This window comes from Pongo pygmaeus, chromosome 11 (assembly GCF_028885625.2).
Source record: "Pongo pygmaeus isolate AG05252 chromosome 11, NHGRI_mPonPyg2-v2.0_pri, whole genome shotgun sequence".
Taxonomy (NCBI): Eukaryota; Metazoa; Chordata; class Mammalia; order Primates; family Hominidae; genus Pongo; species Pongo pygmaeus.
The window spans coordinates 130948253-130976201 of NC_072384.2; the positions used below are offsets into that span (position 1 = coordinate 130948253).

Genomic DNA, 27949 nt, shown 5'->3' on the forward strand with positions numbered 1-27949 from the left:
TATACTTACTCTAGGCTGGGCACGGTGGCTCATGTCTGTAAACCCAGCACTTTGGGAGGCAGAGGTGGGCAGATCACTCGAGGTCAGGAGTTTGAGATCAACCTGGCCAACATGGCAAAACCCCGTCTCTACTAAAAGTACAAAAATTAGCCAGGAGTGGTAGCACACGCCTGTAATTCCAGCTACTAGGAAGGCTAAGGCAGGAGAATTGCTTGAACCCAGGGGGCAGAGGTTGCAGTGAGCCGAGATCAAGCCACTGCACTCCAGCCTGGGGGCAGAGAGAGACTCCATCTCAAAAATAAAATAAAATAAATATACTTACTCTAAAGTCTTATTCTATTTATTTATTATTTCTCTTTTCTCTGATGTTACCCCAAAAAAATGGTAAAAAGAAAGATCTGAAGGGACCTGGTTAGAACCCTGAAACTGTCCACTAAGCCAGTGTTAACACTGGGGTGTAGTGGTTTCATGCCTTCCCTAACACTTATTCTGAATTTTATATACAAATGAAAGACTTTTTTGTTTAATTTATATAAAAATGGGATCATAATGTATTAATCTGAACATGATGTTTTCATTGAACAGCAAAACTATTACCTTCAACCCAAATTGCTACAATTAAATAGCTATGTAATATTTCAACAGTGTACATTTATGATAATGCACTCAACCATTCTGCCAAATGGACAATTAGGTTATTTTCAGGTTTAGAAGTATGTGTTATTGTTGAGTTGTTGTTGTTGTTGTTGTTGTCGTTTTGCTACTAAAAACAATGCTTCAATAAATACTTTTGTATTTATGAGAATGTAGTCAACAAATCCTTATTGAACACCTGGTGTATATCAGGTACTCAAGAAAAATCAATGGACAAAACAGATGCCACTGCCCTTATGGCATACATATTTTTGGGAGAAGAGAGACAATGAAGATGACAAACAATAAACAAACAAATGTGTAATTTATTTAAGATGTTAGGGATTGACAAGAGCATGGAAAAAAGAAATAGAGGTAGATGAAGGGATTGGGAGTATGGGGGCAGGATGGGGGATTGTGGTTGTGATTTTAGATAGGTTGGTCAAAGCAAGTCTCATTGAGAAGGTGATAGTGAATCAAGGATCAAAAAGAGACAAGGAAATTAGTTTACTGCATAGATACATGTATCTATGCTAGGCAGAAGAAACAGTCAGTATCAATTCCCTAAGGCTAGAGTATTGTCTGGTTAGTCAAGAAACAACAAAGAGGTGAGTGTGACCAGACAGAAGTGATCAAGGGGAGAGGAGAGAAGGTTGGATCATTACATTACCTTTGAACAGTGTAAGGATCTGGGTTTCACTCTTGAAGAAACGGAGAGCACTGAAAGTTCTGCAGTTCTTGTTTCTACAGGATACATGTTGATCTTTTTATTTATATAGGATACATTCCAAAATTGGATCTGCTGGGTCAGTCTGTAGTATATTTTAAAATTTAGCAGATGTTGCCAAATCTTTTCTGAAAAGGCTGCAGTAATTCATGCTCACACCAGCCATGAGTGTCTGTTTCTCTGAATCTTCTCCCACGTGGCATAGTGTCACTAATGAAATTGTGTTTGCCAATCTAATGAGTGAGAAATGGTTTCTCATTGATGTTTTAGTTTTAATGTATTCATATGTGTATTGGACATTTTAATTTTCTTTTCTTTAAGCTGCCTGTTCAGGTCCATGCTGGAGGGATTGTTTGTTATTTTTCATTAGCAGACTTTAATCTTTGCCTATTAATATCAGGTGTATTAACCCTTTGTCATACATATTGAAAATGTTTTTCTACACTGTCTTTTATATCTGTATTGCTTTTTAAGAACATTTAAATCTATTAAGAGAAATCTTCCTTTAACTATTCTCATCTCAAATTGTTCTTTATTGACTCAGATATTCTGTCATTTCAATATTTACATTATTTTATCCAGGTTTTTTTTTCGAGACAGAGTCTCACGGTCACCCAGCCTGGAGTGCAGTGGTGTGACCTCGGCTTACTATAACCCTGACCACACCAGCTGAAGTGATCCTCCTGCCTCAGCCACTCAAGTAGCTAGATCTATAGGTGCACATCACCACATCTGGCTAATTTTTGTATATTTTGTAGAGACAGCATTTTGTCATGTTACCCAGACTTGTCTCGAACTCCTGAACTCAAGTGATCCACCCACGCCAGCCTCCCAGAGTGCTGGGACTACAGGCATTATCCACCACACTTGGACTTTATTCCGTTTTAGTGGGGTTTCTGGTTGCAAGTACACCATGCTTACATAATAATTTCAGAAAAATTGATGTTTTAAAATTACTACTTTTTTTCTAATTGGGAGCATTTTATATATCTCCATTTATTTAGATCTTATTTAATTTCCTTCAATAAAATTTTTATAGTTCTTATACCTTTAAGATATTTATAAATATATACATGTGTATTTGCTATTGAGTCTGAGTATTTTTTTTAACTTACGTCATTCCAAATAAGAACTAGTAAGTTTTATATATCTATTTTTTATTCATACTCCCTGGTGTATTAGTTCGTTCTCATACTGCTACAAAGAACTACATGAGACTGGGTAATTTAAAAAGAAAAGAAGTTTAATTGACTCACAGTTCCACAACCTTAACAGGAATCATGACTAGGAGGTCTCAGGAAACTTACAATTATGGTAGAGGGTGAAGGGAAGCAGGCGCCTCTTCAGAAATCAGAGCAAGAGAGAGGGAGTGAGAGACAGCAAGGAAGGAAGTGTCACACTTTTAAATAATCAGATCTCGTGAGAACTCACTCACTATCATGAGAACAGTATGGGGGAAATCCACCCGCATGATCCAATCACCTCCCACCAGGTCCCTTTCCAACACATGGGGATTACAATTTGCCCTGAGAGTTGGGTAGGGACACAGAGCCAAACAATATCATTTGGCAAATTAATTTTCTACTTCTCATGAATTTTATTAGGTCTCTCTCTAGTTTTTCTATGTATGTAATTATACAACACATAATACTGTACTTTATTTTAGTATTTATACTAATTGTTTCATTTTCATAGCCTATCACATTAGCTAAAGCTTCCAAAATATGCATATGTGTATGTGTGTATATATATATATTTGTATACACACATGCACACACATACATATATATGTGTGTATATACGTACAATGGCAGTAATAGTAGACATTCCTATATTGTTTTCTATTTAAATGACTTCACCATTCATGTTTGTCATAACATTTGCTGATTTTAGAGAGTTCATGTTATGTTAGTTTTTATTTCATATAGAGTTTTTATTTCATATAGAGTTTTTATTTTAAAAATAGCTGTTAGGACTTATCAAATTCCCTTTTAAAACCATTTGTGAACATATTTAAATACTTCTCCTTTTATTTATTAATGTAAAATTACAGAGAGATTTTATAATGTTGAACTATTTTTTCTCTTATTCAATCTCATTGCCATTACCTTTCTCTTTCTTTCTGTTTCTAAATAGCCTGTAACTACAAGTTTTATTTTATCTTTAACCCAACACAGTGTGTTTTGTTTTGCTTTCTAAAATCTTAAGAAATTTATTTTCCTTATGCAATATGTTTCATTTCTATTGATTGTAACTTTTTGAGATTTCTTTTGTGGCCAAGATTATGCTAAATATTGGTAATGTGTTCTCTGTTTTTAAGTCACAAGATTAAATAATAAATCATTCTTATTAATTTGTCTAGAACCTGTATATTTTGTCCATTTTTGGTATATGGAAAGAGTAAAAAAACTAGGCGGGAATTGTTTTGCAATGCCCATAAAACATTTGTCCTATTATTTGTTTCTTGAATTTTGAATTGACATTAATGGGAACTGTTCTGCTTTTTGTTTTATTTAAAGTTGCATACCATAAATTGCCTATTTTTGATTTCAATATATTTTGTGTCACTGCATCTTTAGTTGGATTCTATCTTTGATTCCAATTAGTATCAATATCATCAATATTGATGATACCTTCGATATCACTAATATTGCTTTTCAGGATCATTTCTTCATGTATATTCAGAGTTATAATTTTTCAACCTTTTTTCTGTTTTACCTTTTATAATTCATTGTTTTTCTTGTTTTATCTCTCTAAAAATGCAAATTATGTTTGCTCTTTATTTTTATTTTCAGAGTTTCATAGGTTTTATAAGATCTGATTTCACTCAATCAGTAGTTACCTTCAACTTTTCAAATTCATTGTTTAATCTGTATTTCTGTAATTGTTACAGTTGGATCTGAAACCATGTTGTTCCACCGTATCATTTTCATACTTGAAACAAATTCCTTAATTCAGTTTTTCTTCACCAACCCTGCTCAACATTTTAAGTTTGTTGATATAATTTGAAGCTTTAATTCAAATAGTTACCATTTGGAATCTTCCCCCATTTCCCATAATATCTCTGTTTCTCCTGGGGTAACTCTTCTCTCTTTTTTCTTACACTAGTCTTTCTTTCTAATATTGAAGTATTTCCTCAAATGTCTATTGATCTGTGGTTATTTGTTTCTACATAAGAGAAGGCTTTGGAAATCAATCAATGTGATTCACCAATTAAAAAATAAAGAAGAAAAATCATATGATTATCTCATTAATGCATTTGATAAAATTTAACATCTATTCATGATAAAATTCCCAGCATATTAGGAATAGGTAGGAACTCAGCAAATTAGAAATAGATAGGTAGGAAAGTCATATGACTACCTTGGTAGATGCATTTGATAAAATTAGTAGTTCATGATAAAATTCTCAGCAAGTTAGAAATAGGTAGGAATGCAAAGCACAGTGGCTAACAGCTGTGATCCCAACTCTGGGAGGCCAAGGTGGGAGGATCACTTGAAGCCAGGAGTTCAAGACCAGCATAGGCCACAAAGTGAGACTCTGTCTCTACAAAATATAAAAATAAAATAAAAAATTAGCTGGGCGTGGTGACATCTGTAGTCCTAGCTATTCGGGAAGCTGAGGTGGGGGTATTACTTGAGCCCAGGAGCTTGAGGCTGCCATGAACTATGATTGTGCTACTGCACTCCAGCCTGGAAAACAGAGTAAAACCTCCAAAGAAGGAAGGGGAGGGGAGGGGAGGAAACCTTCAAAGAAGGAAGGAGAGAGAGAGAGAGAAAGAAAGAAAAAGAAAGAAAGAGACAAGAAAGAAAGAAAGAGACAGAAGGAAAGAGAAAGAAGAAAGAAAAAAGAAAAAGAAAGAGAAAGAAAGAAAGAAAGAGAAAGAAATGGAAAGAGGTAAGAATATGTATAAAGGTATAACAAACATCACACTTAGTGATATTGCTAGTTGCTTTTTCCCTAAAATTGGAAATAAGACAAGGAAGTTGTCTCTCACTTCTTCTCTTCAACATTGTATTTAAACTCCTGACCAGTGAAATAAGATCCAAAAAAAGGAAATAATTGTTATTTTGGGGAAAGAAACAGTGAATCAGTCTTTATTTGCTGATGACATATTTATTTTCTTTAAAATATAAAGGAAATCTATAAATACTTTACTAGAACTAATACATGAATTTAGCAATGCCATAAATACATGGTTAATATTTTTCAAACCAATCATATTTCCCACAATGGTAATAAGGAATTTGAAAAGCAGTATCATTTAAAGTAGCACCAGAGAGAATAAAATAACTATAAATAAATTTAATGAAAGATGTGCTTGATTTTTAAAATTAATCTAAATAAATGGAGAAACAAACGATGCTAACAGATTGCAAGCTCAATATTGTTGTCAGCTCCCCCAAATTTATCTATAGTTTCAAATCAAACCCAAGAAAAATCCAAAAGGCATTTCTTGTAGAAATTGACAAATTGATTTGAAAAGATATGTGGAAAATCAAAGAATCTAGAAAGTCCAAGACAATCTTTTCTAATTGACTTCAAGACTTTCTTTAAGCCATGGTATTTAATACAAAATCATATTAGCATAAGGATAGACAAACAGATCAATGGTATGGCATAGAAAGTACAGAATAAACCTATGCTTATGTTGTAAATTGCTTTTTGAATATTTTCATGACCTTGGAGTTGCAAATTCTTCTTAGATAGTACACTAAAGTCATTAATTATAAAAGAAAAAATAATAAATGGGACTTCATCAAAATTAAAGATTTTTTCCTATCAAAAGACATAATTAAGAAAATAAAAGGGAAGCTACAGACTAGGTGAAAATATTTACAATACATAAATCAGACAAAACACTTCTATCCATAATCTATAAAAAAACTCCTACCCATCAATAAATAAAATAAAATGCAATAATATAAATGGGTCAAACATTTGAACAGACACTTCACCAAAAAATAAATAAATTGCCAGTAAACACATGAAAACATGCTTGACATAATTTCCTGATTAAAGAAATACAAATTAAAACTAAAATTAGATATCACATTGTACACAATGGCTAAAACTAGAAAGGCCATCACTGGTAGTCTTTGCAAAAATGGTTTGGCAGGTTCTAAAATGGTTAAATGGACTCTTACACAATGACCCAGTAATTCCACTCCCAGATATTTACACAAGAGAAATGAAAGCATTTTGCCACAAAAAGACTTGCACAAGAACAGCAGTTTTAATCATACTAGTCTCAAACTGAATCCACTCCAATGTCCATCAACAGAAAAATGAGTAAGCAGATTGTGGTAGATTCACGCAATGGAATACCACTCAACAACAAAAATGAACAAACTGTTCAACACAGCAACATAGATGATAAGCAAAAGAAGGCAGACACAAAAGCATGTATATGTTTTGCTCATTTATATGAAATCCAAGAGCAGGCAGTATTAACATATGACAGAATAAATGACAGCAGTGGTTGCCCCCTGAGAGGCTGCCTGGCTGCATGTGTTCAGCATGCAGGTTCACAGGCAGTATATGCATTGCTCTGTTCATTTTTCAAATAACAAATCAGTTTTTAGCTATGTGTCTCCCTTCAAATCTCCACTGTTTCTTCCGAATTCAGTAGGGCACCACGACTGCTTTCCTAACCTGTGGGAGCATCCCCTACCTATTATTGCAACCAGCACTTTTCTGACCACTTTTTGTCTTCGAGATTTTATTTGAAATCTCTTATGTGCTCATTGTCCTCCACCATTCTCTTTGTCACTGTAAATCTAATTCCTTTATTATCATTTTAATGAACTTTAACCAGAAACTTTTTTTTCAGGAATTCAAAACAATAATGAGACATCGTTTCCTGCTTTATGTTGTGTACTGGGAAGCGCCAATAATTCTCTTCCGGTTGGATGAAAAGATCTCCCGAGTTTTCATAACATTTAGGAATACTGAGATGTTGATTAAAAACATTATCAGAGCAATAACATGATCAACTAAGAACTAGAATTAGAGACTCAGCTTTAAAATTGCTTTAAAAGGAAACGGCAGCAATTTCTGAAATTCAGATGCCTAAAATGATTAACTGTATATAGCAATAGTATGGACAGATTTATATTAACACAAAGCAGAACCAGATGTTCCAGGAGATATCACTGATATTCTCATGAAATTCTCAATAATGTGGTATTATTATCATTATTAAACCACATTGTATTATTTATGAATTAATTTTATGATATATGATGGTATTTCCTTCCTAGCAGCTATAGATTAGAGAAGGACATCTTATTTTTATTTTGTTCAATTCTCTCAGTTGTTCATTAAGATGCATTTTCAACTTTAGATTTTTATTTATATTCCATTGACTTTCATTTCTCTATGGATGACCTACTTACTCCATCTAGATTCTGTAGGAATTTAATATTTTTATTTTGAAAAATATTCCAGATATGGTTAGGTGAAGATATCTTTACAATGACTTTGTTCAGTTTAGACTGGGCTTTTTCAGTGCCCTCTATATTAGTCTTTATAGGCTCCATGATATCTTCTGTTACATTTTTGTTTGTTGCTTCAATTCCATTTATTCTGGGCTCTACTGAGGACCACCTATTTTATATATGTTGGTTCTTCATAGCTTATCCTTTATACATAAAATCTTACCATCTCCACAAACATCTCAGAATCTTGACGACCATTTTCACTTGGTGTCCTTTTTCCCTAGGCTGTTCACGGAAGACCAGAATGTAGATGAGGGACTTGTCTATGACACCGTATTCACGCACTTCAAAAGACATAAGCTGGAGATTTCAAATGCAATAAAAAAGACATTTCCATTCCTTGAGGGCCTCCGTGATCGTGAACTCATCACAGATAAAATGTTTGAAGTAAGTAAAGTTTATTTCACAACCTGGCAGATATGCTTTCATATTTTACAAGTATTTCTGTAAGTGCTCCTGTAAAGTAGAAAAGGAGAGGAGAAGCAGAGGTCGCCAGAGATGGTCCTACTTCCAGCTGAGGAAATGGTGTTCCATGGCACCCTCTGGAGTTGGGGTGAATGGTACTGGAGAAACTGGAACAGAAACAGGTGTTCTCCATAAATGTACAATGTTTTGTAGAATTCACACACTATAACATAAACTAAAATTTAAAAATAATTTTAATGAATTGATTTACTGAAATCATAATTGACAGAGCATTTTATTTCAATTAACATCAATTTAAAATACCTACATCTGAGAACATTAAAACCCACAGGGAATTGGTGTCCAGAGAGGACAAATTTGGAAGTAGATGCTTGTTATTCTTTCTCCAACACATTTGTTTTCTTGTCTTTCCTTTTTTTGTGCATTTCTGGAGTCTTGGAATATGAGTAAACTCCACCCATAGGCCCTGTTGGAGATACAGAGCAGCGAGTCATCTCTGGCTATGAATATGCTTCCTCTATGGCCAAGTTCACAGCAAGGGGAGAATGATCACCTGGTTTCTTTGAGCCCTTCAGGCCAAATCAGTCTTGGGGGAAGAGCAGGGGTTGCCCAGTCAACAAAACAGCCACTCATTGATTGCCTGCTACATCTATCCCAAAAACATATCAATCAGGCTCTTAAAGAACTTTGAGCCCACTTTTATCCTTCAAAGTTGCTCCTTTTTCCATCTAATGTAAATGAGGGTAAGGCAATCAGGCTCATCAGTGGGTATTTTTAAGGAGATGGGATTTACTTCTTTCATTACTGGCTATACAAATATGTAAAAATTATAAAACTTTACATGAGTAGATACCTCTGAAGAGAAATTGAAATTCAATACCATAAAATTTGTTTTTATGGCTCTTCTGTAACTTGAAAGTCTGTATTTGTATTTTCTCCATTCAATATTTTTAAAGGATTCTGAAGATTCTTGTAGAAACCTGGTCCCTGTACAAAGAGTGGTGTACAATGTTCTCAGTGAACTGGAGAAGACATTTAACCTGTCAGTTCTGGAAGCACTGTTCAGCGAGGTCAACATACAGGAATACCCCGATTTAATTCACATTTATAAAAGCTTCAACAATGGTAATTAGGTTTATTATCTACCTTTTGATTTCCAGGGCCAATTTTTTTCAATAAGCATATGTTTGAGCCCCTACCATGTGTGATACATTGTGTTGGGCAGTGGGCATAGAGTAGTTAACAAAATGTGTCATGAGTCTTCTTGAAGCCCATGGTATATGGCTATGGCAAAACAAACACCTGGAGGTCTGCTTCACTGGACACTTAGACTCACAGGACAACCAGAGCCACACTGGCATCAGATTTACTTAAAAGATAAGAAACACAGAACACCAATGGGGCAGCATCAGTTGTTTCTTCTCTTTAGTGGGAGTCCTTGCAGTGACCTACACAGCAGTCCACCAAATTGACTACTACCTGCCTTGAGTGACAGCTTAGCTGTGGGTGCAGGATCCACTTTGGCATAGCACCACATATCTGTGGGAGTCAATATATCTTGTAACAACCCCATAGTCATAGCTTTCAGGGTGCCACAGGGACAATCTGAGTTATAAGAGTTATCAATTGAAGGAAGTCCACAATTATTCCTTCCCTACATGTATTTATAGTTCATGTATAATTTCAGGCAACCAGTCATGGGTCATTTCTAAGCCCAGAGTTTGCCCATTAAAACCAGGAAAATTCTACCTTTATTAGGTTTCTAGAATAATGAGCAAGAAAATTAACCCTGGGTCAAGTTTGCCTTTAGTGAAGGATAAATAGTTTTGTTAACCCTTTACCCATAAGGGGTAAAAGAAACATTAATCAAATAATCACAAAACTGATTGCTCGGACAGGGACTATACCAAACTAAAGTTTGGTATTGGTGCTATACCAAACTAAAGTTTGGTATTGGTGCTATACCAAACTAAAGTTTTGATTCTTGACTTTTTTCCTGAGAAGGCATAATTTATACTCTTATAATCGTACACAGTAAAGAAGGTGCCCTCTATTTTGTTTTACTTGCCTGGAAAACTTTAATTCTCCTCACAGTTTGATCTCAACCCAGTTCTCCAAATAAGAGATAGAGACATCACAAGAAAAACAGGGACATACCCTGAAGAGGGTGGATGCTATGAGGACTGGAAAGAGTGAAAGCATGTCTGCAAAACAGAACAAACTGGATTTGGCTAAATCCCAGTGTGAGAAGCAGTATAGGAGCTGACTTAAGACAGATCAATTGGAGGAAGATGGTGAACGGTCTGGAATCGAAAGCTAAGGCATTTGAAGTTTATTTACTAGGCAATAAAGAAATACTACAGATTTATAAACAAGGAAAAAAGTTTAGGCAGCGATATATATTTAGGCTTATTGATTTGTGTTAATACTAACATTATCTAGATTAAAAATAAAATAATTTTTGTAACAAGTCATTCAAGTCAGAAAGTGAATAAAAGGAAATCACATATTTGGGCACAAATTTCGAGTCACTGTTACATTTGTAAGCAGGATGGTCCAGGCTGTGGGGATGAGGGGAATAGTGTTACATTTACTGCCCACATTCTCAGGGGCTCTGTTCCTCTCCATGCACTGCAGGGATTCCCTTCCTAGCCCCAGTGCCTACAACTCACGTGTAAATTTCTGGCACTCCTTATGCTTGGGTGACCTGCACTGAGGCTCACTGTCACCTGCCTGGGGCAGCACTGCCCACCGCCCCACCCAGCACAGCAGCCTACCCACCCTCAGGGAGATGCTGAAGTCCACACGAGCTGCCCCTGTGTCCTGTGTTATGTATATTTGGGAACTGTTCATCCTCCCTGACCCAATTAAGCCAACATTCTCCTGTTTTCTAGCCTTATCTTTAAAGCTGTTGGGGTTTTCTCTTTTATTTTTTATTTATGCATGTTTTTGGAGAAAGGTCTCAGTCTGTTGCCCAGGTTAGATGGCAGGCTAGTGAGCTATCTCTGCTCACTACAACCTTGACTTCCTGGACTCAAGTAGTTCTCCCGCTTCAGCCTTCTGAGTAGCTGGGACCACAGGTGCACACAACCACATCAGGCTGATTTTGCTAATTTTTTTTCAGACACAAGGTCTTGCTATGTCGTCTAGGCTGGTCTCAAAATCCTAGGCTCAGGCGATGCTCCTGCGTCACCATCCCACAGTTCTATGATTACAAGCATGAGCCACTGCACCTGGCCAGTTTTCTCTTTTATAATGGAATCTCTCTAGGACCTGAGACCATCCTTCCAGGGAATCCCTCTGTTTCTTCCTTACACTTGATGTATGCCTACCCTGCCATCTGACGATTTTGCGAGTAACACAGCTCACTATGTTTCCATTACTCCTTTATCCTTAAATCTTGAGTATCCCCTTTCTGCGTAGGACACATAAAAGCTCATTGTTGAGGTAATCTCTTCTCTGTCCCAGAAGATGATAGGAGAAGTTTAAGTCATGTGTAACCCTCTGACTTCTGAGTCAGCCTAATGCTGGAAATTCCTAAAAGCCAGTTTCCAGATGTTGTCCCTGGTTCTCGCAGATCTTTAATTGCTTTCTTCTCTCTCCCACTCTTCAGCAATCCAAGACAAATTGTCTTTCCAAGAAAGTGATCGAAAAGAAAGGAAAGAGAGGCCTGACATCAAACTAAGTCTTGAACAAGGTAAAAATGACAGAATAAAAACGGTTTCTCATCTGCTAAGAGGAAAAGGAGACAAGGGAGGTGAGGGCCCAAGGTTCTGAGGGGAAATTGTGAAACAGGGAAGACATATGGAAGGACCATGGAGAAGTCAAGGAGGGGGTTGTATGAGCTCCTAACCAGATGTAGGGTCCTGGAGAAGTGGCCATGACAAGACATTGTTGGCTCAGTAACCATGAAGGAACCAGAGCCAAGTGTGTCAGTAGGCCAGATTTACAGATGCTAACTATCTAGATGTAATTGTGATTTAGAAAGGTCCCTGTGGGAGGTCAGTATGAAGCTGTGAAGTGTTAAGAACCACAGCCCATGGCTCATGGTCAACATCAAAGAGGAGACCCTTAGGGGAAGAAAAGCTCCTGTTTCATCTGTACTCTCATATTCTCAACACTTTTGACACCAAACATGTGGAGAACCTCCCCACACCAACCAGTTCTCCAATTCCCTGCAGAATTGTGTACCCCATCCTTAAGGGCTTTCCAAAAGTCACCTTATTAACATAAACTCAGGTTTGGTTGAAATGGGGTTGTTATGCATAACAGGAAGTGCTCTTTTGACTTTTATCACTTAGGATGTTTCAAGGGTTTTAGGAGCTCTGGCCAGGAGCAGGGGATGAAGACTGAAATATGTATTTCTTATTATATCACCAGAGATAATTGGTGATGGCAGAAGAGGGGACCCATTTAAATGTGGGGATGTTGTTCAAGAGCAGGAATATTCAAAGAGAAAGGCACTCATGTAGAGAGACTCAGAGAGGAAGTGGTGCAGATGTGGAGAGGATGTAGGTATTGAGAGATAGAGAAGGAAGGAGGGGAAATTAAAGAAAGAGTGAAAAAGGCATAAAGGACAACAAAAATAACCATGCTATTAACAGCTCACTTTGATTAAATGTCTATTCTATGGCAATTGTGAGTTTAATGCTCCTGACTGCCATGGAGGTTTGTATTCTGTATTGTCCATTTTGCAGATAAGAAACTGAAATCTGGACAGACCACTTACAAAGTTTGCCTAGGGTCAGATGAGCAAGGAAGAACCCCCCTAGGCATTCTAAACCAGAGCCTTGTTCTTAACTCTGTGATACCCAGGGAACCTAATAAAAAAAGCAGAAACATAAAACAAAAATGAGGAAATTTATGCAGAAAGAAAGATACAGAAAAAAAAAATACCATGACTGGAGGAAATGGTGGCAACTCAGACACGGAATCCTCATGGAAAGACCAACCAGAAAATGTGAACAGATGTGGAGTGGGAGGGTGTGGTGTAAACACAGATAAGGACAAGACATCCAGGGCTTATGATTTTTCAGCTTTACAATGGCTTTATTGAGGTATTAAGTGCATTTTTGACTTATGAGATTTTCAATTTATGTTGGGTTTATGGAGGTGTAGCCCCATCATAACTGTAGGAGCATCTGTGCTGATTTATCCTTTGGCTATATATTCAGCAGTAGGACTGATGGATCGTATGGTAGTTCTATTTTTACTTTTTTTGAGGAAACTCCATACTGTTTTCCATAATGGCTGTACTAATTTACATTTCCACTAACAGTGTCCAGGAGTTCCCTTTTCACCACATCGTCACCATTTATCATCTTTAGTCTTTTTGATAATAGCCATTCTAACCTGTATGTGATGATAGTCATTGTGGTTTTAATTTGCATTTTCTTGATGATTTGTGGTGCTGGGCATTTTTTCACATACCTGATGGTCATTTATATGTGTTCCTTTGAGAAATGTCTATTTGAATCCTTTGCCCACTTTATAATCTGTTTATCTGTTTTTTTTTTTTAAGTATTGAGTTGGTTGAGTTCCTTACATATTTTAGATATTAGCCCTTATCAGACGTATGGTTTGCAAGTATTTTCTCCATTCTGTAGGTTGTCTCTTCACTCTGCTGATTGTTTCCTTGCCCATGCAGAAACTTTTAAGTTTGATGTAGTCTCACTTCTTTATTTTTGCTTTTGTGATTGTGTTTTTGGTGTTATACCCAAAAACATAATTGCTCAGACCAATGTCATGGAGCTTTTCCCCTGTTTTCTTCTAGTAGTTTTGCAGCTTCAGGTATTAAATTTAAATATTTAATCCATATTGGGTTGATTTTTTTAATATGGCATGAAATGGGGTCTAATTTCATTCTTCTGAATGTGAAGATCCAGTTGTCCCAACATCATTTATTAAAGAGACTGTCCTTTCCCCATTGCATGTTCTTGGTGCCTTTGTTGAAAATCAGTTGACCAAAAATGCATGGATTCAAGCTCTCTGTTTTGTTCCATTTGTCTATCTGTCTATTTTATGCAAGTACCATGCTCTTTTGATTATTATAGCTTTGTAGTATATATTGAAGTCAGGTAGTGTGATGCTTTCAGCTTTGTTCTTTTTGCTTAAAATTGCTTTGGCTCGTTGGGGTCTCTTGTGCTTTTATACAAATTTTTAATTGTTTTTCTATTTCAGAAAAAAAATGCCTTTGGAACTTTTATATGACTTGTGCTGAATCTTTAGAGCACTGTGGATAGTATGAACATGTTAAGAATATTAATTACTCCAATCCATGAACATGGGGTATCTTTCCATTTTTTTGTTCTTCTTCTATTTCTTTAACCAACATTTTAGAGTTTTCGGTGTACAAATATTTCACCTCCTTGGTTAAATTTATTCTTAAGTATTTTCATTGTAAATTGGATTGTTTTCTTGATGCCTTTTTCAGATAGTTCATTGTTAGTGTATAGAAATGCAACAGATTTTTTATGTTGATTTTGTATCCTGCAACTTTACCGAATTTATTAGTTCTAGCAGTTTTTTGGTAGAGTCTTCAGGGTTTTCTCTATATAAGATCATGTCATCTACAATTAAGAACAATTTAACTTCTTCCTTTCCACTTTGGATGTCTTTTATTTCTTTTTCTTGCCTAATTGTCCTGTCTAGGACTTGCAGTACTATGTTGACTAGAAGTGATAAGAATGGACACCCTACTCTTGTTTCTGATCTTAGAGGGAAAACTTTCAACATTTTACTATCGACTATGATGTTAGCTGTAGGCTCGTCATATGTAGGTGGTAGTGTCCTGAGGTACATTTCTTCTATAACTATTTTGTTGAACATTTTTATCATGAAAAGTTGAATTTTGTCCAATGCTTTTTCTGCATCTATTGGGATAATCATATAATTTTTGTCCTTCATTCTATTAATGCAACATATGACCTTTTAAGATTTGTGTGTTGAACCATCCATGCATCCCAGTGATAAAGCTTACTTGATCATGGTGAGTGTGCTGTTGAATTTGATTTGATAGTATTTTGTTGAGGATTTTTCACATATGTTTATCAGGGATATCATATATGTTTATCAGGGATATTGGCCTGTAGTTTTCTTTTCTTATAGCATCCTTGCCTTACTTTGGTATCAGGGTAATGTTGGCTTCATAGACTGAGCCTACAAGTAGTCCCCTTATTCAATTTTTTAGATGAGTTTGAAAAGTATTGGTATTTATTATTTAAATGTTTGGTAGAATTCAGCAGTGAAACCATCTGGTCCTGGCCTTTTGTTTGATGGATGGTATTCAATTCTGGATTACATCTCCTTACTTATTATTGGTCTGCTCAGGTTTTTATATTTGTGTTGGTAGGTTGTATCTGTCTAGGAATTTACCCATTGCTTCTAGGTTATCCAATTCTTTGGTGTATAATTGTTCATAGCAATCTCTTATGGTCCTTTGTATGGCTGTGGTATGAGTTGCAGTGTCTTCTCTTTTATTTTGGATTTTATTCATTTGAGTCTTCTTTCTTTTTTCTTAGTCTAACTAAATGTTTGTCAATTTTGTTTACCTTTTCAAAAACCAACTCTGTTTAGTTTATCTTTTCATTGTTTTTCTAGTCTTTATCTCATTTATTTCTGATCTGATATTTATTATTTCCTTCTTTCTACTAATCTTGGCTTTAGTTTTCCTTTTTTGCCTGAAGTTTCCTAAGGTGTAACATTAGGCTGTTTGAGATCGTTCTTCTTTCTTGATGTAGGTGTTTATTGCTACAAACTCCTCTTCTTTGAACTGCTTTTGCTGTATCCCATCAGTTTTGTTATGTTGTGTTTCCATTTTCATTTGTCTCAATATTTTTTTAAATTTCCTTTTAATTTATTCATTGGCCTATTGGCTGCTCAAGAGTGTGTTTAATTTCCATGTATTTACAAAATTAAAAAACTCTTCTTGTTATTGATTTCTACTTTTATATCATTGTGGTCAGAAAAGATATCTGATGTAATTTCAAACTTCGTGACTTTAAGTTTGTAGCCTAATGTATGATTTATCTTGGAGAATGTTCCATGTACAAGTGAGAAGAATGTATATTTCACTCCTGTAGAATAGAATGTTCTTTATAATGCTGTTAGGTCTGTTTGGTATAAAATATAGTTTACCTTTTATTTGTCTTTGTGGATTTTCTGTCTTAATGATCTATCCAGTACTGAAAGTAGGGTATTAAAGTCTTTTACTATTATTGTATTACAGTCTGTCTCACCTACAAATCTATTAATATTTATTTAATATATATTTGGTTGCTCAGATGTTGGGTGCATATATATTGGTGTGCAATTATTATGTCATCTTAACAAATTGACTCCTTCATCATTATATAATGATCTTCTTTGTCTTGTTTTAGTATTCAATTTGAATTTATAGCTACTCCTTCCTTCTTTGGTTTGCATTTGCATGGAATATTCTCTTCTATCTTGTCATTTTCAGTCTATATGTATCCTTAAAAGTGAAGTGAGTGTCTTGTAGGCCATACATACTTGAGGTTTTTTATTATTATTATTCATTCAGCCACTCTGTCTTTTGATTGGAGAATTTAATCCATACTTAACATAATATAAGTATTTATACTTAACATAATTATTGCTAGGTAAGTACCTACTACAACCATTTTGTTCATTGTTTTCTGGTTGTTTTGTGGATTATTATTATTATTATTATTGGAGATGGAGTCTCACTCTGTCACCCAGGCTAGCTTGCAGTGGTGTGATCTTGGCTCACTGCAACCTTCTCCTCCGGATTCAAGCAATTCTCCTGTCTCAGCCTCCTAAGTAGCTGGGACTACAGGCGCATGCCACCAAGCCTGGCTAATTTTTTGTATTTTAGTAGAGATGGGGTTTCACCATGTTACCCAGGCTGGTCTTGAACTCCTGAGGCAATCTGTCCACCTCAGCCTCCCAAAGTGCTAGGATTACAGGTGTGAGCCACCATGCCCAGCCTGCTTTGTAGATTCTTTATTCCTTTCTTTCTCTCTTCCTTCGTTTGTGATTAAGTGATTTCCTCTAGTGGTATGCTTTGACTCCTCTTTAGCTTTTGTGTAAATACTATAGGTTTTTGCTTTGTGGTTAACATGAAGCTTACAAAAAATATCTTATAGTTATAATAGGCTGTTTTGAGCTGATAGCCTACAAAAACTCTGTACTTTTACTCTAACCTCTCATTTTCTTTTCTTTTCTCTTTTTTTTTTTTTTTTTTTTTTTTTTTCGAGACAGAGTCTCACTCTGTCACCCAGGCTGGAGTGCAGGGGCATTATTATGTCTCACTGTAGCCTTGGCCTCCTAGGCTCAGGCTACCCTCCTGCCTCAGCCGTCCAAGTAGCTGGGACCACAGGTGCGTGCCACCACACCTGGCTAATTTTAAAAATTATTTGTAGAGACAGTGTATCACTGTGTTGACCAGAGTGGTCTTGAACTCCTGGGCTTCAATGATCCTCCCACTTCAGCTTCCCAAAGTGCTGAAATTACAGGTGTGAGCCACTGAACCCAGCCTCATATTAAATTTTTTATATCACAGTTTACATCTTTTTATATTGTGTGTTCCTTAACAAATTATTGTAGCTAGGCTGGGTGCGGTGGCTCATGACTGTAATCCCAGCACTTTGGGAGGTTAAGGCGGGCAGATCACGAGGCCATCCTGGCCAACATGGTAAAACATATCTCTATGAAAAATACAAAAATTAGCTGGGCAAGGTGGCACGTGCCTGTAACCCCAGCTACTGGGGAGGCTGAGGCAGGAGAATCGCTTGAACCAGGGGGTTGGAGGTTGCTGTGAGCCGAGATCACACCACTGCACTCCAGCCTGGCAACAGAGAGAGAGACTCCATCTCAAAAATATATATATATTGTAGGTATTATTATTTTTAAGTTTTGTCTTTTAACTTTTATACTAGAGATGTAAGTGGTTTACACACCACCATTACAGTATTAGCATATACTGTATTTTGACTGTGAACTTATTTTAACAGTGAATTTTGTATTTTCTTGTGTTTTTATTTTATTAGTTAGCATCTTCTTCTTTCAGCTTAAATAATTCCCATTAGTATTTATTGTAAAGCAGGTCTAGTGGTAATGAACTTTCTTAGCTTTTGTTTGCCTAGGAAAGTCTTTATCTCTCCTTCATTTCTGAAGGACATCTTTGCCAAATACAGTATTTTGGTGGGTAGTTTTTTCTTCAGCACCTTTAATATGTCATTTCACTGTCTCCTGGTGTGGAAGGTTTTTGCCAAAAAAGTTCATTGCTATCTTTATTGAAACTCCCATATGTTATTTGCTTCTGTTCTCTTGCTGCTTTCAGGATCCTCTCTAAGTTCTTGGATCTTGACAGCTCATGTTAGTGTAGTCTTGTTTAGATTGAATCTTTTGACCTTCCAGTACCTGAAGATTTATGTTTTTCATCAGATTTGCAAAGTTTTATGCTATTATCTCTTTAAATAATCTTTCTATCCCTTTGTCTTTCTCTTCTCCTCTATGAATTTCTGCAACTCAAATATTTGCTCTTTTCACAGTCTCATAAATCCTGTAAGTGTTCCTTATTACTTTTCATTCTTTTTTCTTTTTCCTTCTCTAGCTGTATTTTCAGACAACCTGTCTGAGTTCAAATTCTTTCTTCTACATGATCAATTCTGATATTGATGCTCTTTGTTGCATTTTTTCATTTTATTCATTGTATTTTTCAGCTCCAGAATTTCTGTTTCTTTTAAAAAATTTCAATCTCTGCTAAATTTCTCATTTTGGTCATTTATTGTCTTCCTGATTTCTGTGAATTGTTTCTTGGTATATTCTTGAAGTTTGCTGAGATTCCTTAAAACAATCATTGTAAATTCTTTGTGAAGCAGTTTGTTATCTTCATTGCTTTGGGGTGAGCTATGAGGAGATTATCGTGTTCTTTTGATGGTGTCATGTCTCTTTGGTTTTTCACATTTCTTATTACCTTGCATTTATAGCTGTGCATTTAAGGAAGTAAGGACTTATTTCAGCCTTTGTAGACTGGCTTTGTCTGGGAAAGCCTTTCACCCTACTTAGAAATTCTAGGAAGTACATCTTGCATAGACCAAAGAAAGGCTTGCTGCTGAAGGTGCCTAGGATAATCAGTGGGCAGGTCTATGCTGGGGCAGGCCTTGAGCCAGAGTCTGCAGGAATCTACACCACTGGTGCAGCCCTCTTCAGGCACTTCAGTGAGCCTGAAGACCAGTGCATGAGAGGCAGCTTGGTACTGGGATGAGACTGAAGGCCAGAGCCACTGGTAGTAGTCTGGGTTCACTGAGGCTGAAGTAGTGCTGGGGCAGGCTGGAGACTGCATCTGTAAGGGCTGGCCTGGAGCCTGGGGCTTCAGGATTCAGCTTGGGTTCAGTGTGAGCTTGGAGGTTCAGACCATGTGTACCAGCTGGAGTATCTACAAATAAGGAAACTGCTGATTTTATATAGAGTTTTAGGAAACATAGTTCAGGCACTACAGACTTTCAGAAACAGGAGTGTATGAATAGTTGAGCATTTAGCCATCAACACGGGCTTTCTGGAGGGGGCTGCTGCTGATTGGCTGGCCTTCAGATGTGTAGAACTGCCACTGATGGGCTAGCTCTCAGAAATGTGGTTAGTGATATAAGTAATCAATGGCCAATTAGGACAAGTTGAAACAGTTACTTCTTACTACTTTCTTTTTGTTTGTTTGTTTTCTTGTTTTTGAGACTGAGTCTCTCTCTGTCACCCAGACTGGAGTGCAGTGGCACAATCTTGGCTCACTCACTGCAGCCTCTGCCTCCTGGGTTCAAGTGATTCTCCTGTCTCAGCCTCCCAAGTAGCTGGGATTACAGGCGCATGCCACCATGCCCAGCTAATTTTTGTATTTTTAGTAGAGACAGGGTTTCACCATGTTGGCCAGGCTGATCTTGAATTCCTGACTTAGTGATTCGCCCACCTCAGCCTCCCAAAGTGCTGGGATTACAGGCGTGAGCCACCGCACCTGGCCACTTCTTACTGTTTTCAAAGAACATTAGTATTTTCTGGAATGATAAGAGCTTTTTAATTTTTTCTATTTTACTCTCAGGACTACAAGTAGAAAAATAAAAGTAAAGAAAAGGAGAAGGAGGTGCAAAACATGGGGAGAGCATGACTCTGTTATGTGTCAGGTGTGATTATTGGAGCAGGTATATTTTTTTTCCAGAGAGCACTTCACCTTGGCTCAGAATATTAGTGTGCAGCATCATAGCACTGGGAACTCTTCTCTGGTCACTGTCTAGAGGTCACCCAAGGAATGTGTGTGACCTCTGGAAGTTGAAAAGACAAGGAAATAGGTTGTCCTCTCCAGACCCCAGAAAGGAATAAAGGCCTACTAACATAATGACTTTAGGCAGTGAGACCCATGTCACGCTTCTCACTGACATAACTGGAAGATAATAAAATACAAAAATAAAAATAAAATAACTTTTTTGTTTCTCATTAGTATCTGGTGAACTAGAAAATTACCAAATGACCAAAGAAGGAGAATCAGAAGAGCTTGTTTCTAGCTTGCTATGATGTGATGTACCAAGTAATTATGACTTAAAAATGTTAAAAACAGAAACAGCGTTCTGATAATGAAAAAAAGACAAAAGAGGATAAAAAGGGAGACTTAAAGGAAGAGTCAAATTTAGGGAGGAGCAGTGAAAGAAGATTTCGGAGGAAAAAGTAGAGAAGAAGGCAGCAACCAGGGTGCAGAAAAGAGGGTTATTGGGGCAAATTAAAAGTTCATAAATCACAATTTTTCCCCAGGAGCAGAGCGACCAGCATGTGAAAATGAGAAGTGTTCCTATGTCATGTGTTTCTCAGGAGAAGTGCCAGAAAGCCCGGAAGCAAGGAAGGAAAGTGACCAAGCATGTGGCAAAATGGGTAAGGCTGCCTGAGGGCTGCAGGATGGGGTGGCTCAATGGGCCCCACAGACCCTGGGAAGAGTGGAGGCAGGTGCTCCAGTCCGCCCAGAATCCTGTTCTCTGCATTTGCTTCAACCAAGCCTTTGGGGAACTGCAGGGAGGCAAGAGATCATTATAAAGTTTTACTTATCAAGATGGGCTCTGTTGATTACATATGGGTGACGTCATAGAATGGTGCTCTTTAAAGTGGCAGTTACCCTGTTTATTGCATTAATATGTTAAGTCACACTCAATATTCCATGGAACCCAAGATAACCCAGTGAACTTCTGCTAGTAGATAATAGTGTCATTTTGCTACACCTTAGTAAGGCCTCACCCAAAAGACAACTAATCCTGGTACTTAATTGTCAGGGGGAAGACTGCAGGTCTACTCTTAGCCCAACATGTATTTTTGATAGAAGACCCAGGGCCCATCCTAGACTCCTAGTTCTCAGTTCAGTGGGTTTTTGGTTCCTCTAGAAGAAACAGACAAATGAGTATCCAAACATCTTTATAAACTCAAGCCTTCATACTATAGTATGAATTGTCCTAAAATCTATAACTTTTATTTATTAATTTCTGTTTCCTCACCACCACTTGTTATTTTCTAGATACTGTGGATATTGCAAACAACTCCACTTTGGGAAAACCCAAGAGGAAAAGAAGTAAGAATAAATAAGAATTTACTTGCTTTTGATGTTACCAATGCATTTTTAATGCCAGAGTTTTCTTTTTGTGATTGTTACTATTTCTGTTATTAATTGCAATACTGTGGTAGACAGAATGATGGCCACCCCAAAAAATGCCCACCTCCTAATCCCTGGACCTGTAATCTGCTATCTTACATGGCAAACGGGACTTTACAGATACAATTAAGTTAGAGACCTTGAAATGGGGAGATGATCCTGGGTTATGTGGTGGGCCCAATCTAATCTTGTAGGCTTTAAAGAGTGGAGAACTTTTCCTGGCTGTGGAGAAAGGAAAATGTGACTATGGAAGAATTGTCAGAAATATGTAATGTTGCAGGCTTTGAAGATGGAAGAGGGAACCAAGGAATGTGGGTGACCTCTAGAAGCTGAAAAAACAAGGAAATAGTTTGTCCTTTCCAGCCCCCAGAAAGGAATGAAGGCCTACACCTTGACTTTAAGCAGTAAGACCCGTGTCACACTTCTCACTGACGTAACTGGAAGATAATATATTTGTGTTGTTTTAAACCACTAAATCTGTGGTAATTCGTTATGGCAGGAATTAAGAGTAATACAGATTTTAGTAGTTGGCAGTGGGGTGTGGCTATCACATATTCCTGAAAGTGTTGGGGTGTCTTTGAGATTGGGCAGTGGAAAGAGGTTGGAAGAATTTTAAATAGTGTGATAGGAAAATCCTAGATGAAAAAATGGAAATTAAGTCAATTAATAACCCTACAATGGCCTCTAAGTGCTCAAGTTAAAGAAAGAGTCACATGTAATCACTTTAAATAAAAATCTAGAAATGATGAAGCTTAGTGAGGAAGCTATGTCAAAAGTTGAGATAGGCTGAAAACTAGGCCTCCTGCAGAAAATAATTGGCCAAGTTATGAATGCAAAGGAAAAGTTCTTGAAGGAAATTAAAAGTGCTACTCCAGTGAACACTTTAATGATAAAGCAGAACAGTCTTATTGCTGATGTGGAGAAAGTTTGAGTGGTCTGGATGAAAGATCAAGTCAGCCACAACATTCCCTTAAGCCAAAGCCTGATCCAGAGTAAGGTCTTAACTCTCTTCGCTTCTCTGAAGGCTGTGAGATGTAGAAAGCTTCATAAGAAAAGTCTGAAGGTAACAGAGGTTGGTTCATGAGGCTGAAGGAAAGAAGCTGTTTCATAACATTAAAGGGCAAGGTGAAGCAGCAAATGCTGATGTAGAAGCTACAGCAGGTTGTCCAGAAGCTCTAGCTAAGGTCATTGATAGAGCTGGCTACACTAAACAACAGATTTACAGCGTAGACTAAACAGCCTTCCATTGAAAGAAGATTCTATCTAGAACTGTCATAGCTAGAGAGGAGAAGTCAATGCCTGGCTTCAAAGCTCCACAGGACAGGATGAGTCTCTTATTAGAGGCTAATGGAGCAGGTGACTTTCTCTTGAAGCCAATGCTCATTTACCATTCTGAAAGTCCTAGGCCCCTTAAGAATTATTCTAAATCTACTCTGCCTGTGCTCTCTAATTGGAATAAAGCCCAGATGAGAGCACATCTGTTTACAGCATGGTTTACTGAATATTTTAAACCCACCATTGAGACATACTCCTCAGAAAAAAAGACTCTTTTCAAAATATCACTGTTCATTGACAGTGCACGTAGTCATACAGGAGCTCTGATGGAGGTGTACAAGGTGATTAATGCTATTTCCATGCCTGCTAACACAACATCCATTCAACAAGCCCATGAGTCAAAGAGTAATTTCAACTAGCAAGTCTTAATATTTAAGAAATACATGTTATAATGCTATAGCTGTCTTTATACATAGTGATTCCTCTGATGAATCTGGGCAAAGTCAATTGGAAACCTTCTGGAAAGGATTCACCATTTCACATGCGATTAAGAACATTCATGATTCATGACAGGAGGTCAAAATATCAACATTAGCAGGAATTTGGAAGAAGTTGATTACAACCCTTATTGATGACTTTGATGGGTTTAAGACTTCAGTGGAGGAAGTCACTGTAGATGTGATGGAAATATCAAGAAAACTAGAATTAGAAGTGGAGGTTGCAGTGGTTCACACCTGTAATCCCAGCACTTTGGGAGGCCAAGGCGGGCAGATCACCTGACATCAGGAGTTCAAGACCAGCTTGGCCAATATGGTGAAACCCTGTCTCTACTAAAAATACAAAAATTAGCTGGGCGTGGTGGCTTGTGCTTGTAGTCCCAGTTAGTCAGGAGGCTGAGGCAGGAGAATCGCTTGAACCCGGGAGGCGGAGGTTGCACTGAGCAGAGATTGCACCGCTGCACTCCAGCCTGGGCAATAGAGTGAGACTCCATCTCAAAAAAAAAAAGATGTGGAGCCTGATGATGTGACTGAATCACAGATCTCATGATAAACTGAGTGGATAAGGAGTTGTTTATTATGGATGATTAAAGAAAGTGGTTTCTTGAGATGGAATCTGCTCCTGGGAAAGATGCTGTGAACATTGTTGAAATGACAACAAAGGATTTAGAATATATTCGTTGATAAAGCAGCAGCAGGTTTTGAGAGAATCTACTGTGGTAAAATGCTATCAGTAGCTTTATATGTTACAGAGAAATCTTTCGTGAAGTCCATCAACACAGCAAACTTCATTACTGTCTTATTTTAAGAAATTGTCACAGCCACCTCAACATTTATCAACCACCACCATGATCAGTCAGCAGCCATCCACACCCAGGCAAGACCCTTTACCAGCAAAGAAGTTATGATTCGCTGAAGGCTTAAATGATTGTGAGCATTTTTTGAGCTATAAAGTATTTCTAATTAAGGTATGCCCATTGATTTTTTAAGGCATAATGCTATTGCATACTTAATAGACTACAGTATAGTGTAAACATAATTTTCATATCCACTGGGAAACCAGAAAAATTGTGTCTTGCTTTACTGCAATATTCACTTCATTGCAGTGTTCTGAAACCAAACATGCAATATTTCTAAGATATACCTATATGTTTTATTCCAAAGATGTTTGAAATTTTTATCTGATCAAATCTGTCAGTCTTTTCATTTATGGTTTCCAGGTTTTGTGTACAATTTACAAATATATTATCCTCCTCATAATTTGAAAACATTTTTACTTGCTTATAGAATATTTGAAATACTTTTTAATGTTTAAATCTATAACACACATATAATTCATTTATTGGTGTATGATGTGAGATGATAATTAAGAGATATAACCCCAATACTTTTTTCTTCGTGATTTGAAACGTGATTTTATATATGTTTTCCCATATACACAGATCTGTGTCTTATCACATTTCTTTATCCATTCATCTGTTGACAGAGACTTAGGTTGTTTCTATGTCTTAACTACTGTGAATTATGCTGCAATGAACACGGGGGTGCAGATATCTCTTTGAGATACTGGTTTCATTTCCTTTGGATACATACCCCAAAATTAGATTTCTGAATGGTATGTTTTTCTATTTTTAATTTTTTGAGGAACCTCCATACTCTTTTCCATAATGGCTGTACCAATTTACATTCCCACTTACGGCATACGGGGGTTCCTTTTCTCCACACCCTCACCTATACTTGTTATCTCTTGCCTTTTTGATAATAGCTATCCTAATAGGTGTGAGGTGATATTTCATTATAGTTTTGAGTTACATTTCTCTCATGGATGGTTAGTGATATTGAGTGCTTTTTTATAACCCATTGGCTATTTATATGTCTTCTTTGGGAAAACATTTATTCAGATCCTTTGCCCATTTTTAAATTAGGTTATGACATGGTTTTGTTTTGTTTTTTGCTATTGAGTTATGTGAGTTCCTTATATATTCTGGGCAGTAACCCTTATCAAATACATGGTTTGCAAATATTTTCTCCTATTCCATAGGTTGCCTCTTCATTTTTAAAATTATTTCCTTTGCTGTACAAATCCTCTAGTTTGATGTAGTTCCACTTATTTATTTCTGCTTTTGTTGCCTGTGCTTCTGGTGTCTTATCTAAAAAATAATTGCCCAGACCAACATCGAGGAGCTTTTTCCCTGTTTTCTTCTTTGAATTTTGTGGTTTCATGTGTGACATTTAAGTCTTTAATCTATTTGGAGTTAATTGTTGTATATGATGTAAGCCAAATATCTAATTTCATTCTTTTGCTTGTGGATATTCAGTTTTCTTAGCACCATTTACTGAAGAGGCTATCTTTTCTCCATTATTTGTTCTTGGCACCCTTGTCAAGATTAAGTGCCCCTTCTTGACATTTGTATTTATCATACTGCTGCAAGTCCTAGTCAGAGCAATTAGGCAAGAAAAAAAAAGTCATCCAAATTGGAAAGAAGTTAAATTGTCTCTGTTTCCAGGTGACATTATCTTCTATGTAGAAAACCCTATAGACTCCACCAAAAAACTGTTGAAACTAATAAATGAATTCAGTAAGGTTGCAAGATTTAAAGATCAATTGTGTTTCTATGCACTAACAATGAACTATCCAAAAAAGAAATTAAGAAAAAATCCCATTTACAATAGCAACAGAAGGAATAAAATGGGAACAAATTTAACCAGAGCTGAAATATTTGCACACTGACAACTATGACACCGATGAAAGAAACTGAAAAAGATACAAATAAATGGAAAGACATCTCATGTTCATAAACTGGAAGAATATTGTTAAAATGTCCATACTACCCAAAGTGATCTGGATAGTCAATGAAATCTCTATCAAAATTTCAATGACGTTTTTCACAGAAATAGGAAAAAGGAATCCTAAAATTTGTATAGAACCATAAAAGACCCAAATAGTAAAAGTAATCTTGAAAAAAAGGAACAAAGCTGGAGGCATCACACTGTATGATTTTAAACTGTATTACAAAGCAAGAGTAATCAAAACAGTACTGGCATAAAAACACATATAAACCAATGGAATAGAATAGGGAACCCAGAAATAAACTCATTAATGTATGTTCAAGTAATCTTTCATAAGGGCACCAACAACAGGATTTTCTTTATGTAAATGTTCCACACTTTCATTTTTCTTATCTGCTTTATAGAGCTATATATAAAACAAATTCATCACCTTAAGATATAACTGAATTTGTTTTAACAAATGTGTGCAGTTATATAAATACCTCCACAATCATGACATGTGTCATTTCTATCACCCCAAAGTCCACTTGTGTTCTTCTCACCTCTCTCTGATTCTTGACAACAGCTGATTTGTTTTCTGTTCATTTGTTTTTTAAGAAATGAGGCCTCACTACATTGTCCAGGATGGCCTCAAACTCCTGGGCTTAAGTGATCCTCATGACTCAGGTTCCAGAGTAAGTGGGAATACAGGCATGTACCACGCACCAACCCAAGTTGTTTTTTTTTAAGTGCTGATCTCTTTACATCACTCTAGTTTTGTCTTTTCTGGAGTTTCATATACATAAATTCATACAGTATTGAATTTACTTATGTTTAGCCCCTTTCACTTAACATAATGCTTTTGAGATACATCCATGTCGTTGTGTGTGTTCGTAGTTATTCTGTTTTTCATCGCTGAGAAGTATTTCTTTATATGAATACATTATAGATAGTTTTTTCACTTGTTGATAGGCATTGAAGTGTTTCCAGTTTCAGCTATTACAAATAAAGCTTGATAGGAACATCAAAACACAAATCTTTGGGTTGGGCATGTTTTATTTTGGGGGTTGAATGCCCAGGAGTGGTGCTATTGGGTCATATGAACATATATACGTATGTTCAGTATTTTAAGACTCTGCCAAAATGTTTTTCAAAACGATTATGCCCTCTCGCATTCCCACCAGTAATGTGTGAAGCTTCTCATTGCTCCACATACTCACCAATACTTGATAGTGTTAGTAAAACTTTAATTTTTTTATAAAGTCTACATTTACCATTTTTTCCTTTATAATCTGTGATTTTGAGGTCCTATTTAAGGAATCTTTTCCTAACTCAAGAACCTATGTTTTCTTCAAGTTTTTGGTGTTAGCGCTTATTTAGATCTATAACCCATTTTGAGTTAGTTTTTGCATGTAGTTTGAGCTAAAGATTGATTTCTTTTCTTTTTTTGCATATGGATATT

The 27949-nt window shown here is 36.6% G+C and overlaps 1 protein-coding gene across 4 annotated transcripts in view; it reads left to right on the plus strand.

The window, feature by feature from the left end:
- The window catches only part of SP140L (SP140 nuclear body protein like), a 79903-nt gene that overhangs the window by 19935 nt on the left and 32019 nt on the right, over nucleotides 1-27949 (plus strand). For all 4 annotated transcript variants that reach the window (XM_054477731.2, XM_054477732.2, XM_063648081.1 and 1 more), the window contains exons 2-6: nucleotides 8085-8247; nucleotides 9243-9411; nucleotides 11900-11983; nucleotides 21064-21180; nucleotides 21812-21865. In XM_054477731.2, the coding sequence (XP_054333706.1) occupies nucleotides 8085-8247; nucleotides 9243-9411; nucleotides 11900-11983; nucleotides 21064-21180; nucleotides 21812-21865 (587 nt within the window). The remainder of the gene's footprint in view (nucleotides 1-8084; nucleotides 8248-9242; nucleotides 9412-11899; nucleotides 11984-21063; nucleotides 21181-21811; nucleotides 21866-27949) is intronic.